Here is a 19,083-nt window from a genome sequence, read left to right as displayed (position 1 = left end):
GACAGATGTACTCCTCTGACAGCTCTCAGTATCAGCCCAGTGGCTCCCTGCCATTGGCTCAGTGCAATGGACCGGCAACGCCGCTCACTATAATAACACTCATGCCTGCGAGCAGCAGCAACTCCGAGTGCGGACGCCGAGCGCGGGGGATGCTACCGCCGCTGCCGCTCGGGCGGCTCCCGCTGCCCGGCTCTGCTCGGCCGTCGCGCGTGCACTGACTCCCGCTTGGCTCGGTCCTGCCCGCCTGGGCCCTCCCAGCCTGGAATCCTCCCGCGAGCTTATAGCCCCAAGGCGAATTAGGAAACACTGAAAGAGATACTGAGAAAGAGAGAGAGGGAGAGAGCAGCAAAGATGCGGAGGCAGAGGAGCCTGGGTGCGCATCGCAGAGAGGTGTAGTGAGCCGGGCTCCCGAGGACGGTCAAGAGGCGGCGGTTTGCCCTGCTGGCGGGTCCCCAAACCACCCTCCTCGGGCTCTGGCGCGCTGCGGCTGCGGGCGCGGGTGCATGGAAGCGGCGGCTGCGGTGGAGGAGGCGGCGGCTGCCCCATGGAGTGTTACTACATTGTCATCAGCTCCACGCATCTCAGCAACGGACACTTTCGCAACATCAAGGGAGTTTTCCGGGGCCCTCTCAGCAAGAACGGGAACAAAACTCTGGTAATCGCTTCTGTTTTCTTCTCTCTAGAATAGCACTGTCTCTCTCTCCTCATCTTTCTGTCTCGGTTTCTTATCTGCCTAGTAGGACATTTTTGGAGGATGTACCTGGCTGAGGTTGCTGCGAGGTTTGGAGGTGTAGCTATCAAATTTTGGTTTACAATGTATTCATTTATTTATCTTGTGGGCGTGGGGTGAGAATTATGTGTAAAAAAAGCAATACTCTTAGGGAAGCTGTTATCCATGGCTTTGGTTGATACTTCAACAACGCTCCGGACTCTTCAACTCATTCCATGATACTGAAGGTTTGCCACAATCTTTACTCATTTGAAGCAGATTGTGTCAACAGAACTACTTAAATAAAGAAAAGAACTCTAATCCCAAGTGACCCTATAACATCCTTCGGTTTAGAATCCTAATCCCAAATGACCCTACAACATCTAAAGGTGAAGGATGTGGGTGTCTCTGATGGAGGCAGAGAGCCATGTGGCTGGAGTCAGAGGAACTGGCGGGATGCAGTGATTGTCTCATAAGGAGTTTCTATTCAGACTGTCTACTGAAAGACTCGAAACTAACTTCTCTAGTGAGAAGTTGTCAGTACTAAGTTTAAGAGAAGGATTCTGGAAGCCCATGTAGTTAACTTTCAGATATTCTCTCCAAAGACGTTGGGGATTAGTGTGAGGAGCAATCACTACAATTTTAGCCACTAGAAAACATGTTAGATAAGCAGAACCCATGCAGTCGCTGGAATGTTCTTACCGGACCACAGAGCTTTATCTTTCAGCATCCTAGTAGGAGGAGCACTCCTGTTTGGTGGGAAAAGATATGCTGACCATTGAGATACCCATTGCCATTGAGTTGATTCTGACTCATAGCAACCCCTATAGGACATAGTAGAACTGTCTCAGAAGATTTCGAAGGCTGTAATCTTTCTGGAAACAGACTGCCACATTTCTCCAGCAGTGGAGTGGCTGGTGGGTTTGAAGCGCCAATCTTTTGGTTAGCAGACGAGCGCTTAACCATTGTGCCACCAGAGCTCCTGAACATTGAAATAGCACAGGGAAATAGCTCATTCTTTTTATCCAAACCTCCTCTTAGCTACAGAAACCTCCCTGCAGAACTAACTCACTTGTTTTGGTATCTCCCCAGAAGTATACACCTCAGTACAAGAAAACGGAAGTGGAGGGAAGATTCATTAGGCTGAGCACTGCAGAAAGACTATAGCCTGAGTAAGATGCTATAGTACAAATGTAAACATATGTGTTACTAAAGTGTGGGTCCATTAGCAAGCAGCGCCCCCCTCCCCTTTACAGTGCAGCCTGAAGGGGTAGAAGGTGGAAGTTTAAGGACAAACTCAATTCAAAAGTCAATATTCTTAATCTAATTTTCTATATATATCTTAAAATACGGCTGCAACTGAATACAAAGATTGTGTTGTGGTATGTGTTTTCCAAGAATGAAAAGTTCTAAAGTTTTTAGTGAAATCTGACATGGATGTGATGCATTTTAACTTCATTCTTTTTCCCTTGAATCTATTGACTCTCTCAACTCATTTAAGACTCAAAAAAAAGGGCTGTTTTGTTGATTTATTACTGTTGTGGATGTGGGCGTTGGTGTTGTTGAATTAAAGAAAGAGAAAATACTCCTCCTGCAGTGCGTTGAATCTCTTTTATATGGCCTTTCTAGTCATGGTCTTGTAACTCCCACCCAATGATTGAGTGAGACTATGCAAATAAGGTGCTTGTGACCCACCAAGAGGACTGGACAGCTTGCTAATAATGCAGATAAGGTGCATGGCACTCTTGTGGGGGTGGGGCCATGCAAATAAGGTGTATGGAACCCTAAGGAGGGGACTGGTCAGTTTTGCCATCCTGCTAGGCTTAAAATGAGCCATTCCAGAGGCAGAAAGCGGGAAATTCTCTACCATCAAGGAGAAGAGATGGGAGCGGAACACATCCTTTGGACCTAGGGTCCCTGCACTGTAAATTTTCTACACCTAGGAGACGGAGAGAGAGAGAGAGAGTTGTAACACTGTAAGTGGCACAAGATGGCAAGAAGCAGTGGCAGGAGAACCAGGAGACTGGTGTGAGATGATGCAGTGGGCTTCCTGGCCCACGGAGTAAGCCAGTTACAGTGGGTGTGCTGACCCGTGGAGTAAGAGAGCTGAGCACCTTCCGGCAGAGGCTTGCTGGTGAGTACGGTGCCCCCAGGCACTTACTGGAGGAGCTAAAGAGCTTTTGTAACAATTGCTTGAGCAGGGAAGAGGCCGGGCTGAGGGGCCGAGGGATCGAGAGACTGAGGGCCAGAGAGAGGCCTACCTGTGGGCACTGCTGAAGAGAGGCTGTCCTGATCGAAGAACTGTATTCTGAGTCATTCCTGATCCTGAATTTTAACCAGTTACTTCCCTAATAAACCCCATAACTGTGAGTATGGTCTGTGAGTTCTGTGTGGCCATTGCAACGAATTATCAAACCCAGAAAAGGAGTAGAGAGTGCCATGGGAAAGACAGTGGTGTAAAAATTGGTAAAAAGGTTGGTGGGTGGAGGTATGTTTGACCTCCACTTCACAGCAATGAGCCTTGGACTGTTGATGCTGATAATGATTCTCTGTCTTTCCCATTGTGAAGTTAGAGGAGGAGATTCAATGCCCTGACGTGCCATTTTTGCACCTTCCAGTTGTCCTTAGTGGAATACTATACAGAGTTGTAGGCAAAAATTAAAGGAAATGATAGAAATCATTCTAGGCCTACTTAGAGAACTCAACTATATGGAAAGTAAATACATCTGGGAAAAAAAATACCTTCATTTTAATCAACCACTAGTTCATTTTTTAAACCAAGTTTCACTTATGGGAAAGGCAAACTTACTGAACAAGATTTCATTTCCATAATCATAATAATATTAAGTTATAAAACCACACAATACATAGACTTAATAAAAGAAAATTTTAGTTATTCGTCAAACCTCAGCTTGCTAAAATTCTGTTAATCTTGATTCTTCAGTCAACTTTGGATTTCTAACATTGGTTGATGTTACATATGCTGACCTGTTTGTTGTGTGTTTTCCAGCACTCGTGTTAACAAAAGAGAGGTTAAGGACTAGATTTGCCAGTGTAATCTTGTGATTAAAATAGGTGATAAAAAGCAGCTGCGTAAGTGAGATGACTAAATGTAAATATACGCAAAAGCCAGAAACAACAAACAAGCCTTAAAAAGGCTTAGAAATATCTCTTATGTATCTCTTAATTATAGTAAAAGAGACCTATAGGAAATTCATAATAGATACTTCCAGGTTGTGTTTATAAACTGCCCAACTTTGTATTTTCTGTGCAAGAGATTTACACTTGCTAAAATGATGTAGATTTTCATATGTGATCTAACCTTATTTGAAATAATCTCACTACAAGATAATACATGTTTTATGTGAGTTTTATAGATGCCTTTGGATCAGTTTTGCTATTGAAGCAAATGAGATTTATGGCAATTTTTAAGTATAACACAAGAGGTTATAAATGTATTCATAAATTAATATTTTTAAAAAGAGCTATCTATACCTTAAAATGTAATCTTTACAACACATAAGAGACTGAGGATTTACTATAAGCTAAAAGCTAGTAGACAAGAAAAAACTAGACTGAAACTTCTAAGAAGTAGCAACTTTGATTAGAAACATAAAAATTATAAAATATATATGCCACATTTTGAAAAAACTTCAGGTAAAAACTTATGCATATCGTGTTTTTCCCCAATTTTGTGTGTAATAATTCTAAGATATTTTCTATTTGATTTTGACATGTTTTGAATTTTATCTTTAAAAACATCACTTTATTCTTTCACTTAAAAGTGTTTATTAACTTCAGTGCTTTTTAATAATACCTAAGTGTTTATTTAATTTCAGGAAAGCAGAACTAAATACATAAGACCACTCGGGAAAAAAAATACTTTTCCAAAGAATTTCAATCATTTTCAATCACAGGATAATTAATGGTGTTCCAAAAATTATTTAATTTCAGATTTTAAATTCTTCAAAAAATACAGAATTAATTTAAAATAACCTGTAACTGTGAACATAGCATTCTCTCATGAATTGGAAGTTTCTTATAAAATAACTAGCATAACTCATGTTTCACTGACATTGGTTTGCTGCTTTAGTGCTAAATCCATGTAATACTGCCACTCATACTGAGATCATCAATGTACTATCCTTTCCATAAATCATATTATACTACTCAAGCAAAACATTCTGGAAAAAACAAAAAAACCTTACACATTAAACCCATTGTTAATCTTGACTCTATTCACGAGCTTTTAAAATTTATCCCGCTGGACAAGTTTAACTAAAAAAATGCAAAACTCCATTTAGTAATGTTTTACAAGCAAAGAAAAAGGCCGATCTACTTCTTGTGATCTCTGTTATAAATTGCATCGTATCTGTGATATAGCTTTAATTCCATGGAATGAAAATTAAGCTAATATTTTATTACTGCTCCAAAATATTTCTGAATAAGTTATAAAGTTGAGTGATAATGGATAAAGTTTACCTTCCATGTATTCTCATTTGTTTTCTTTAGATTATCTCAATCCATCATTTTGTAAGCATGTATTTATTGCATAAGGACATTTAGTTGGACTTTTTTTTTTTTTTTTAACAATTGATCCACAAAATTTCTTTGTCTTAATTACATTTTTAAAAGTAACACAGAGTTTTAAATTTGACTTTAGAACCTTGGATATCATTACTAATTTATTCATTACATTCTATTAGTTGCTCAGCATTTTTATATCTCATAATAGCATTGTATCCAATTTACCGGCTATAGAATTCAAAAAGAATGAGAGATTGGTTTCAAGGCCATGCAGTTAATCAATAATATAATGCAGATTTTCTGACTCCAGATATATTTCCTTTATAATTTATCTGTTAAATTATGAAACCCATAAGGGTTGTTCTGATGATATTCATGCTGATAAAGAGTTTGTATTGTGTCATCTATTGGTTGAAGTTACTGTTCTTTTCCACTTGCCCCCAGGTGTGGAGAAATGGTGCTATATCCAAAGAATACTTTGAATTCAAATTTATTTTACTTCTTATCCCCCAGTATGAAAACATCATTGATTTTTGTCTGGCCTAAGCCTTGTTTCTGCAAGACGCTCTCCATTTCAGTATGTTAAGTACTGGGTTTACCAAAAAAAGAAATATTAGTTTACTAATTGGTTCTTATTTGTTCAGTTATTTCATTCAAATTTATTGAGATGTACAATTGCAAGGCACTATTCTAGGGACCACAGACTCTCTACTAAGCATTATGCATTAAGCTTATGTGCAAAGATGCGTTCAGGGATGTTCCTATTTATTTTGAATCCGTTGAAAAAAATTCACTTCTTTTGACGTGTTTGCAGGTTTCTTATCCCAATGTTTTCATATATATTAATTTTGAAAAGTATGAAAATATTCTGGGTTTTGTTCTTTGCATATACAGGAATTCACTAAAATTAGTTCTTTAAAATACACTATATGGCCTGTTGTTTAATTATCGTTATCTAATATAACACTATTATTCATGTCATTCCCTTACATGCTTTCTGTATTTCCCAGAGAATGTAATTTAAAAGGTTTCTCCTCTCACTGAAACCCATTTAAGTGGCACATTTATGATTGTGCAGACGACTAGAGATCAGACGTTGAACTGGTCCTGTAAAAATAGCCCATGTTAGATTAATGTCCTCAAGTGAGATCTCGAGTAAGGGTGGGTTCAGGAACGTCTGGTGGCATAGTGCTTAAGAGCTAGGGCTGTTAACCACAAGGTTGGCAGTTTGATTCCACCAGGTGCTCCTTGGAAACCCTATGGGGCAGTTCTACTCTGTCCTATAGGGTTGCTATGAGTTGGAATTGAGTTGACAGCAACAGGTTTGGGTTTTTTTTTTGGTTAGGGTGATATCTTAATATATCTCCAAGCTTCCCCACTTTATAGATATGTTTACCTAATCACTCTGGTTATATATTTTTCCAAGTTTCTTTTAAACTCTTATAAGCCAGTATTAAAGACCAGGATGTGTCTTTCACTTTTTGAACTTAAGGTGTAATATGTTCTTTGCTATGTTTATTTTTTATTCTAGCAAAACTTTACAACATATGCATCTTTCGGAACACGTTATTCAGATAAAAAAGGTCACTGATAATTGAATTATTGATATTTACAACTTCTCAAAAATCTAAGTAATATTTTAAGGCAAACATTGTTTGTCCATCAAACATTTGGTTATTTTAGATAGCTGAAATTCAACTAGTGACATATCTTGTCTTCTCAGGTCTGTACCAATATTTTCTAGGTTATTGATGACTGCAATTACATTTTTCCTGAAAATACAGAGCAGCAAGAGCTTTGATATTGTTGCCGTTGAGTTGATTCCATCTCATGATGACCCCATGTAGGCACAGTAGAACTGTCACACAGGGTTTTCAAGGTTGTGACCTTTAGGAAGCAGATCACCAGGCCTGTCTTCAGCGGTGCTTTTGAGTGGGCTCGAACCTCCAACCTTTAGACCAGTTGTTGAGCGGTTAACCATTTGCACCACCCAGGGACTCCCTGCAAGAGATTTAGGGACCATTAAATCCAGAGATTTCATGTGATTGTATTCAGAGCCAAATTCAGGCTGCAGAAGTGGTTTGTTTAGTGTGCACAGTGTTTAAAAATATTTGTTTTAAATGCCGTTAGAAGAAGAATGCCCTGCCCAGTTTGACACTCTCTATGCTGCTTTTTATTGTTATATAGGCTCTTCTCTTATTTATATTACCTGGTGGCGCAGTGATTAAGAGTTTGGCTGCTAACCAAAAGGTCGGAATTCAAATCCACCAGCCACTCCTTGGAAACCCTATGGGGCAGTTCTACTCTGTCCTATAGGGTCACTGTGAGTTGAAATTTGACTCGACATCAATGAACCGATGAAGGCTCTTGAACTTTCCACCCCTAGTTTACTCCAGAAACCAAATTTTATCTATGGGGAAACAGAAATATTTTCATCATTCTACGTGTGTTCTTTGTTGAACGAGCTTTTAGGACACAAATAGTCTTCAAAGGTTTTCAGCATATTCACATTTTTCTATAGCGTCTGTTTGGTATATATTGGTTGAACTGCTTAAAAGTATTCTCCAGGTCAAATATCTAGGAATGATATTTTAATAAAGAAAGGTGTGAATTTGAAGGTGATACATTTTTCATTTTAATATTGCAAACTGTCACTCAAGGCACTTGTTTTTGGTGTTGCTTTTGGTCTTTTTTAAAATTAATTTTTGAATACAAATTTATTCTTTAAGTAATTTATAATTTAAGTAAGCATGTTCAGTTCTCCTAACATTTTCAAAACACTTTATTGAAAGTATTATACATTGGGGAAATCATATTTTTTAATAATTGTAATGTTGATTCTTGATATAATTTACTTTGGTAATCCTGTTTAACTGGGATAGCATTATTGAAGATAATTGGTATATATTAGGAGTTTGTGTAATTATTTTGGAAAAAAAAAACATTGTAATCTGTGGTGTACTGCAGCCAAAATTCATAAAAAATTATGTGTATCTATCGCTTTTTATATTGCTAACCATAAATATTAATAAAATTTTATTAATTTTCATTTTCTAAAAATGTTGACCTGAAACTGATCTATTTCATCTCATTCTAAATTATCCATTGCTACTGAGAAAAATTTTTTCCATATATACTATAAAGGTGTTTCCAAGTAGCAAAGTTTCATTAATTTTATATATGTATTAGGGTACACTTGCTATCACAGTGTAAAATAAGATGAAGTAATAAATAATTAAAACTCAATCCTAGTTGTCAAAGTAAATGAAGTCCATTACCTGATGTAGTACTCTAGTCTCTTTCTTAATGCCTTGGCACCATTGGAATAAACATATTATACTTCTCTAAATGTAAGTACATTTAATATACTAAATGTTTATGATGACAATACCTTATTCAAGGTATACTACAACTTTTTTTTTTTTATGAAATCGTGTTAGAGAAATGATCTGTACTATGTGTGATGGTTAGTTTTATGTTTAAACATGGCTAGCTATAGTACTTATTTAATCAAACCAGGTTTTGCTGTAAGGTATCGTGTAGATGTGGTAACATCTGCAATCAGTTGACTCTAAGTAGGGGAGGTTGCCTTCAATAATTAGGTGAACCATATCCAATAAGTTGAAAGACTTTAAGAGTAAAAACAGGTTTCCAGGAGAAGACATTTTTCCTCAAGACTGAAGCATCAACTCCTGCCTGAGTTTCCAGCTGTGGTCGGCCAGCTGTGGTTGGATTTACTAGCTTCCACAATCCCCATCACGTGAGTCAATTCCTTATAACAAATCTATAGTTAGTAGTTAGATAGGTACACCAACCAACCAGCCAGGGTTCACCAGAGACACAGAATGAATAGATCAATAGGACCTGCTATACACTGAGAATCAGTTTATAATATCTCTTTTACAGTAAGTTAACTAAATTACTAAATTAATTACTAAATAACTGGAATATATATCACATTTGGATTTAACCAGAAATAGGTGAAATTAACATTGTAAAACTATTTATTAAGGTTTAAAATTGATAGACCTTATTGCAGTATGATTCTACTCTTTTACAAAGAAGTTTATAATATCTTTATGTGAAATCGTTGCCTGCTTTGTAATCCCTCTCAGTAATAATACCCAAAAAAACTATTATAACTATGGAAAACATAATTATTCTTATCTGTTAAGCTCCAGTAGATAATCACACAGGCATTTGTTGTAATTGAAAAAAATCAGGCTATCTTTAGATGAGAGAAAATATTTTTAAACTTAATATCTAGAATGTACATCTTGGTAGCCTGTGTTTAAGAAAATAGGCTTTAAATTGTGCTATGTAAAATAAAGCACCTGCACTTTACAAAACAAAAATGTTTTTATGAAAAAAATGAGGAATATATTGAAAAATGTTAATGTCTTCCAGTCAAAGATCACCAGGAACACAACTCTAGTTGAACCAAGTTGGGTTTATTGGTACGTGTTGGAACATGGTCAACTGAACACCATGGGAAACCTTGGGGCATCAATGAAGAATATAAGGGGGAATTTTATAGGATTTAAGACTATGTGACGTGATTTTGTCAAGAGTTTACCAACCAAAAAAACCAAACCTATTGCCGTCGAGTCAATTCCGACTCATAGCGACCCTATGGGACAGAGTAGAACTTCCCTATAGGGTTTCCAAGGAGCGGCTGGTAGATTTGAACTGCTGATCTTTTGGTTAACAGCCATAGCTCTTAACTATTGCACCACAGAGCATTGTCTTGTTTTGGATTGGTTACTGTCAGAAAGGAGGAGCTCTGGTGGTGCAGTGGTTAAGCACTTAACTGCTAACCAAAAGGTTGGCAGTTCAAACCCACCAGCTGCTCCACAGGAGAAAGATGTGGCCGTGAAGATTTCAGCCTTAGGAAACCCTTTGGGGGCATTTCTACTCTGTTCTATAGGGTTACTATGAGTTGGACTTGACTCAATGGCAATGGGTTTGGCTTTACTGTCAGAAAGCAGGGCCAATTCTATGCTTGGTTTTCTTAGGATTTTTAATCTAGTAAGCAGGAGGAACAGAGTGGTGGTAAAGCTGTAGTTGGTAACTAAGTAGCTTTCGCTCATGCTGGCTGGCAGAGTGGAATGTTTGGGGGAAAAAAGTGTGTTTTTGCTGTATTCAGACATGATTGCAGGTGGTCTTGTTTTTGTCTACGTCCATCACAATCATAGAATAAACTTGTCTGATGTTGGTGTACGGTGAAACTCTATGTTTGACAGAAGACTACCATGCCTCACTCTTAAATCCAGACAAGTTCCCAGCCTGCTGCTCTCAGGATCTGCTTTTTACTTTCTCAAATATGACAATGGGAATAGATGGTTAAGGCAGCGAAGGAGGACCATGTAATCAGAGAAAAGTTGCATGATATAGAATTACCTTACTAAAAAAAGAAATTGGCTGGTGAGCCCCTCCCAGTCTGATCTTTACCAGGATTGGCTGAGGAGGTCCTAAGCAGTAGTTGATCTCGAACAAGATTGGCTGGTGGCCCCGCCATGTCTGATCTTTACTGGAATTGTCTGGAAGGGCCCCTTCCGGTAGTTGATCTTTACATAGATTGGCTGCCTCCCCGCCCTCCCAGTAGTTGAGCTTTACATGGATTGGCTGGGGGCAGGGGGAAACTTGGTGACTGATGAAAACCATAGAACACAGAGGCTCAAATGGAGCTTCCTGATTCTCGAAGAGGAAGAGCCAGAAGAAGAATGTGCCCTTCGGACACCTGAGTCCTAAGTCCTACTCTTGACCCTCCCACTCTGAGTAAACCTGCACCTTGCAATGGTGCAAGGGTGACAGAGGCTGTAATGGTGCCAGAAGTGGAGACAATGAGCAGACCCAGATAGTGACAGCAGAGTGTAATGATCAAACCCAGGCTGAGAGCTGAGAGGAGTGACCAATAGCTGAGCTCGCCAAGTGATGTCATTGAGTTTTCTGTTTGAAAGTTTCCTGATGGATGAGAATGAACTTTGTTTTCAGGAAGGGTAAGTAGTCCCCTTTGAGATGTAAGTGAGTCTCCTTTTAGACTTTGAGGCCTTGTGCTGGGTCCACTGCCGGTACTCGCCCTTTGCATATCTTCACTTATGTTTATATCCTTTTCTGTTATTAAAGTTATTATTGCACTTATGTGTTTCCATGAGTTTTCTGTGACCCTTCCAATGGATGATTGAACCCAACAGAGAAAGAGTGGAATCCCTGGTGGCACAGTGGTTAAAAACTTGGCTGCTAATGAAAAGGTTGGCAGTTTGAATCCACCAGCTGCTTCTTGGAAACTCTATGAGGCAGTTCTACCTTGTCCTATAGGGTTGCTATGAGTCAGAATGGACTAAACGGCAGTGGGTTTGGTTTTTGGTTTTTGGAGGGAGTGGCTGCTGGCATGGAGGGTAGAATTGTCCTTTCAGTTGGTGTCCAAGAAATTTCTCCCGTTTACAAGAGGATTCCAAGAAAATGAGAGGCTAGGGTGGGGAAGAATCACAAATAAATATTGAAATCACTAGGAATCATGACAGGAGTAGTGTTGGAGAGCAACAGTAAAGCAGTAGCTGTTTAAGAAGGTAGATGAGTGGTTCTGCAAAAGAAGAAATAGTATGTAGAAAAATTGAGTAAAATGGGATCCAAAGATGGGGATTTTTTTGGGATGAAGGAGAGAAGGAGAATAGTAAAGAAATGTGCAGGTGGGTAAAGGAGGACATTTACTCTACATTGACACACTAGTATGAGGACTTGAGGAGAAAAACTACCAACCCCTTAAGAGAGATTCAGGGAGAACAGTGTTCGCAAAAGAGAGACAGACTTCAACTGGAGCAAAAAAGTGAAGTGAACCTTCAGTGAAGAGTTTAAAGGTACAGACACTTCTGAATTCAAGAAGATGCAGTCCAAGGGTTTTAGGACATGTGCAGGGATAGAAGATTGTGTCAAAAAAGAGGATGTCTGTAGCCATAGAGGGATTGAAGTGCGGGGAATGAGGGAGAATTTAGGAGTTCTGGGCTTGGTGTGGTGACTAATACTGTTGGGGATATAGGTTAGAACAAGGCAAGTTCTGATAATCCCAGTACAAGCAGTAGTGGCAGTAGAGGTGTGGAAGATGAGAGAGGGGTAGAGACTTATAAGGAGAGCTCACAGATCTTGGGCACACTTTTGATTCCTCCTATGAGAGTGGATTGTGCATGGCCCTATGCTGAGTCCCAGCTCTCTGCCCTGACCACTACTGAAGATTTCTGGCAGAGAGGGCATGGTTACTTCTAGTACACAGATTACTTCTCAACTTCTGCCACTGCGTGTTCTAAGTATTAACAGTGATTCATAGCTTAATCCATCCATGTTGTATTGTTTGTGTCCTTCAGACAGAAAACACCTAAAGAATGTAATGTGGAGCAGGTAAGTTTTGTCTGAAGAAACATTAGAAAAGTTCTGAAACACTGGGAGTTCCTAAGGAGCTTAGATAGATTATGGGAAGCAGGATATTTGGGGGCAATGAGTTCCTGAGAGGGAGGTGAATCCAGTTGCAGAGAAAGAAAGGATTTAATGACAAGAGGTTTGTACTAAATGATTTTTCCTGCAATTGGTTAAGAACAGAAAGATGGGATTAAAAATATAGATTCTGCCTTTTTTTAATGAAAATGTCTCAGTAGCATAGTCCAGTGACCCCCAAGGAATTATCAGTGGATATACCATAAAGTTACTTTTATGATAGCTTCTTCAAAAACTGTTTAGCAAATCACCACTCCTTGTTGAAGGCATACAAGGTCTGATTAAAGTACCTTCATGGTAGGAACAGAGAACAGCTGCTTTCATTTCAGAATTGTGTTCTCGCATCCGATTTAGTGTGTCTTCATCAAAATAATTGCTTTCATATTATAGTAGTGGTGGAAAGCACAAACACTTTATAACCAGGTGGATCTGAGCTCAAATCCTAGATATACCTCTCTGTGGGTAAATAGTTAAGTATAGCTCTTTATAACCAAATATATACCTAAATAGTGTTTTATATAAAGTTTTATTTTTTATATAGTAAGAAATCTGCAAGTAGGTATTTTCTGACTTTAGCTGGCTAAAGACTCTTTGATTTTGTTTGCATTTCTCTAATGGCTGCAAGGTGGCTATTGCCACAGCCAACACGTCTACATTCAAAGCAATGAAAATGAATAAAGAGGAAGGACAAAAACTTAAATGTCCTTCTTTTGAAGGAGTCCCACTCAACAATGTTTGCTTACATCTGTTTGACCAGAGCTGTGTTATAGGACCACTCCTAATTGCAAGGAAGGAAGGAAAAACTATTTTTGAAGCCAGACACATTGCTAATCCCAATAAATTCAATTTTATGCTACTAAGAAAAAGTGGGAAGAATTGTTGTTGATCCGGCAAGGACAATCTCTGCCAGGGCTAGTCACTAGCTTTGTGGCCTTAGTAAAGCTCACCTCTCTCACTGTGTTACATTATCTTTAAATGGAGACGATAATAATGCCTACCTAGAAGACTGGTTTGCAAATCAAATAAGAAAATGCATATAAAACAATTTTCACAAGGTTTGGCACATTATAAGTCCATAACTGTCAGCTACTGCCAGCATTTCATGTTGGAACTTTCATATCTGTACTAGACTCTCATAGCCACTCAGCTTAATGTGTATGAGTTTATGTAATTTTGATCCTTTTAGTATTGAATCATATTAATATTTTCTGTTTTTCTAAGTTTACCCATATCACCTCTAACATACATCTCATCTCAAAGATTCATAACATTTTCTTACTTAAATATAGACCGGATCCTGGGTATTCTAGGAGATATGGAGATAAAAACTTTCAAATGTAAATCATTCTTTTTACACGTAACGTAAAGTTCATGGGACTATATATACTATGTACTCCTAGAAAGCTGGCTCTTGAGAAAAGTTTAAGATTTTTTTTAACTCTCTCCAATAATAGCTTTCTGTAGCTGTGATTCTCTTGCAATGGCTTCTTGGGTCACTGCAGTTCTGATGTTATGAAATTAATATTTACACCAGGGGGCGGCATAGCATTTCTGCTTGCTCTAATAGACAGGCATAGTAAATAATCACAGGTTATAAACTTGTCGGCTATAGTTACCACAGTTTTATTAACTAAAACTTGCTCTAAAATGTCATTGCACGGAAAGTCATGACAGGAATGCAACGTAGTTGTGATGTGGTTTGCTGTGTTCTTTATTTGTATACTTCACCAACTATTTTTTTCTTGGCCATTCTCTGTCTAAGTCGCCTGTAGTATATGTAGTAAGATAGTGCTGAGATAAAGTTAGTGTCCAGCTGTCATTCTTGACTGTAAAAATATGTTATATTTTTCAAGGTTCTTCCGAGTACCTTCATCCTACTAGATTCATGATTCTTAATGCTCAGTTTACTTTCATGGCGTTGTTAAGTTGTCATTAAATTTGATTGAGATTTTCATGAACTACATAATTAAGGAAAATAAAAGTGGACTGTGATCATCATTATTTGTTGAGATAAGAAAAGCTGAAACACGAAGTAAGAAATATGTGAAACTTTGAAATCCGTCTCTTACTTTCATAATTGCCGCAAGTGATACAGGAAATATCTGAAAAAGAAATCTAACACTCTAATTTCTAAGTTTTACTAAAATTTAATGGGATTTCCTCCATAACAATTGGAATTACACTTCTTAGGGAAAAGGTGTAGATTGTATAAAGTAACACGAACTAACTGTTCTATTTGTATTACTGATCACTGAAATTACTGATGCAACATGAAAAACGTGATTTTTATGTATCAGAATTTAGAGAAGTTAATATTATGATACTTGCTGCTGCTCAAAAACATGACTATTTTTGCAGTAAACTGGTATTAATAGAATTTGAGATATACCAAATTGCATATTGCTGCCTTCGAGAGCCACATTTAAGATAATCTACTGATTGCCACGTTATTCCACAATAAAGGGTTAGTTAAGTAAAATAATAATAATGAATCAAAACAAATCGGTCCTTTTTGTACAGTGCCTAGCATAGCTGGAAGCATAATTTGATGATGTAAGGGGGAAAAAATAGATACTAAGGATGTTGTCTACTTATAATGTTAAATTGCTTTAATTAAAATACTGTATCAGTAATTCAATTTACATATGCCTTAGTCTGAGTAATCATTTGCTTTCCAGGCACCAGATATGCCAACTATTTTGACTCATTAATAAAGTGCCAATACTATTCTATCAACTGTAGAAACTATGGGACATGTGAGAGATTTTTCTCTTTTTTCTCAGTACCCTAAATAAGTACCATATCTATTCACAGACAAAAGGCAAAATAGACACACAGAGTAAAATTAATCTCCCTCTCCTCTCTTCCCCTCGCCTCCCCTCCCCTCACTTCTCTTCCCCTCCTTTCCCTTCCATTCCCCTCTGCTCCTCTGCTCTGCCCTCCCTTCCCTTGCCCTCCCCTTTTCCTTTCCACTCCTCTCCTCTTTTCTATCCAAACCCCGTAATAGTCTAGGACAGCAGAGAGGATATTGTTATTCCAGTTTCAGCCTGTCTCCATGTTTGTTTCTCAGTAAATTCAGAAAACTCTACCCAGAGAATTGGCCAGGGCCAGAGATCAGAGTAATTATGTCCTTGACAAAGAATTGAGAATTTATTGCCACTCAGCCACCTAATATGGGGCCTTGGTGGCACAGCGGTTAAAAGCTTTGCTGCTAACTAAAAGATTGGCAGTTCAAATCCACCAGGTGCTCCTTGGAAACCCTATGGAGCAGTTCTACTCTGTCCTATAGGGTTGCTATGAGTGGGAATCGACTCAATGGGATTGGGTTTAGCATTAGGGTAGCCACCCAATATAAGAGTTCTGAAAAGAACACTGGTAAGATTTGGGGAAATCTAAAACAATTGAACAACCAAAATTCCACTGGATGGCCACAATTCCTAGCAATTAATTGTTTTAAAAGAAGTATAAATCCTCTTAGGCAGTAAAGATGAATATAAGCTAACATAATAAGATATGTCAACTTAAATAATAGGGTAACGGTTATATACAATTTTGCCTGGAATAGTTGCAGTTTATGCTGTTGTTCTGCCATAATTAATAACAGCACTTTCATTACTCTCAAAACTATTCTGATTTGGATGATAAATTATATGGTCACCCTGCTAAATACAGAAACCTTCATGGTGACTGAAATCTGCCTGAAATGATTCTCTTTCTGTATCATGGCTGGAGTTGTCTGTTCTATTAGTATTTGTGGACTCATGTGAGAATGTTTTCTATGGCTGATGTTTGTAATATGACATGCAGATGGCTTTTAAACAGTTCCAAGCCTTACAGTATGCAGTAATATAAGGAGTGTAGTTATTCCCTCTCCCCACCTTCCGGCAGACGCAGCTTAGCCAAATGACTGAAGACGGGATATTCAAAGGCAGGGTGATCAAAGGCACAGGGTCAACTGGAGATCATCTGAGGCAGCTGCAGCAGAGTTAGAGGAGAGGGGAGCCACTGTGAGTGTCCAGTGGCCATGCACTAGCCTTGTCAGTGATAAGTGCCGGGGCTGACAAGGAGTCAGCTGCTGTGTCCTAGGCTGACAATTTCAGTGGCAGAATTTTTCCCAAGTATTGTCAGTTTTGATCCCTCAACAAACGTCATTCAACACGCTCATCTTTGGACCTGTCAGCTACCTAATACCCTTCCAATAAATGTATTTTCTGTTTTATTTAATGAGTTAATTTGTGTTGTTTTTTAGCTAAGAAACCTGACTAGAATTAGGGAAATTGTAGAATTCCATATTTTTTTTTTCAAGGAATGAACATTTTGCTGAGTTTTACATATAAAAGGTTTGGCAGTGTTTGCTTCCCATCACTCCCCTTCCTATGTTAGTAAGAAGTATTCAGGTTTTAGAATTACAGAGACCTGGGTTCAAATGATGCCTGTGTAGCCTAGGCTAGTTATTTAACTTTCTTAGTTTCTGTTTCTTTATATACAAAAAACAAAACTTGCAATTCATTAAGTCCCTGTTGGACAGCACATGTTGTTTTATACATATTATATAAATTACCTGTAATCACCTCTGAAATGCTCTAAAATGGAAAGATGTGAACAGCATTATTAGAAGGAATAAATAGTGGATGATATTTAATCTGTATTTAATACTGTATGGTATTTAATCAGTATCTGGCATGTAGTCAAAGCTATTGTTACTTTTACTATAATTGAAATCTTAAAAAAGACTCACACTTCCTCTTTTCCAAAGCTACCACATGGACTTGTGCTTGTGAGATAGAACATTAGATATGCCAAATGAATTTTTACGTACAGAGGCTTGGTGATTTATAGAATTGAAGGAAGAATAGGTTAAAGAATTGCTCACAAAATTTAGCTGCTATATACTACCTTCAAGTAGATTACTTAGTTTATTCTATAAAGGAGCTACTAAATTCTCTGGAGCATAGATCCCAAAACTACACAATTATCATTATCATCTGAGATTGTTTTGAAAATGCAACATCCTGTACCTCACTTCATAGTGACTAAATCTTAATATCTATGGGTAGATGTTCAGAAACGTAGCTTTCCTAAGAGCTCCCAGGTGGCTGTTGCTGTTCTAGGATAAAATGCATCTGACTTGGGTTCAGTGGATTTGATCCAGAAGAATGTATGGAGGTCACATGTTCATACTGGGTATGGGAGATGAGGCCAGCTTTCATCCATTCTCAGGTTTTCTGCCCAACACCCCTCTCCCCAGGAGGAGAAAAATAGACCTTTTAGAGAGCTAGAAACAATATGTTTGTTTAATTGTAAAAAAAAAAAAAAAGAAAGAAAAAAAGAAACTAGAAAAAAGCCTAGTTAAAATATAATTAAAGCAAATGATTTTAAGATTTAAAAGAGTCTAACATCCATGGAAAGGATGAACATACAAGGCTGCATCTTGTAAGCAGAACAAATTCTAGTTCTAGATTCAGCTCCATGAGCCAGTTTAGTTAGTTTGGCCGGTTTCTTTTTCAGTCATGATTTGAATATATTAATTCATTTATAAATCAGGGATAAAAATGCATTTCATGATATTTAATAATTTTCAGTGTATGCATTTTTGGTTATTGGGTTGAAGAACAAATCAAATGGCCAATGGTTGAACAAAAAACAGATTAAAGTGAAGGTGTTTGAATATAAAGACATAGCAGTGGCTTCATGAAATGTAAGGTGGTACTAGGCATTTCTATGAAGAGTATATTGAATATTTAAAAATTGTTAGCTGGATTTTACAAATACAATTATGATAATAATTATATTCTTATTAAATCATGATTTCTTATCTCAATTACTATTTTGGATTCAAAATAAATTATTTTAAAATTTTGTATGTATACTCTTAAATTATAATTTGTATATATGGTATTATATCTTATCATTGTTTAGAATTTTTATAAAGTTATTATAATCCATCAAAATCCATTCTACAATAATGTTATAATTGTATGGTTGAAGCAAGTATTTAATGGAGTTTGATAAATCTTCCAAATGCCTTTTATTAATCTAATCTAAATCCTATTTCAAACTGTATTTCAAATTCTAAGGATAAATTAATTTGTTTATTTGAAGTTTTTATATATTGAGGACTTACATAAATTATTTCATTTAATCATTGCAGCAAAGCTTTAACTTGATACTATTTACAATTGCCATATTACAAATAAGAAAACTAAGGTTTTGGAGGTTTTATCTTATCCAAGTTCACCTACTTTGTTTTGAACTTAACAGCTATCTTAATATTTACAGTTACACTGCAGAGAACAGATTTAACATATATATGCCTGTGCCTATTCCATGTTGTTTAGTTTAGCACACAAGTAATGAACAAT

General features: G+C 37.4%; 1 protein-coding gene across 1 annotated transcript in view; it reads left to right on the top strand.

Moving 5' to 3' along the window:
• ZNF804A (zinc finger protein 804A) overlaps positions 1-19,083 on the top strand; it is a 334,386-nt gene continuing 315,303 nt past the window's right edge. Inside the window, exon 1 of the mRNA XM_004390892.1 lies at positions 1-655. Coding sequence (XP_004390949.1) covers positions 545-655 — 111 coding nt within the window. The 5' untranslated portion in view covers positions 1-544. The remainder of the gene's footprint in view (positions 656-19,083) is intronic.

The sequence above is a fragment of the Trichechus manatus genome, unplaced genomic scaffold (assembly GCF_000243295.1).
Source record: "Trichechus manatus latirostris isolate Lorelei unplaced genomic scaffold, TriManLat1.0 scaffold00342, whole genome shotgun sequence".
Classification (NCBI taxonomy): Eukaryota; Metazoa; Chordata; class Mammalia; order Sirenia; family Trichechidae; genus Trichechus; species Trichechus manatus.
The sequence above is the reverse complement of the archived record's forward strand: the minus strand, read 5'-3'. Positions and strand labels throughout refer to the sequence as shown.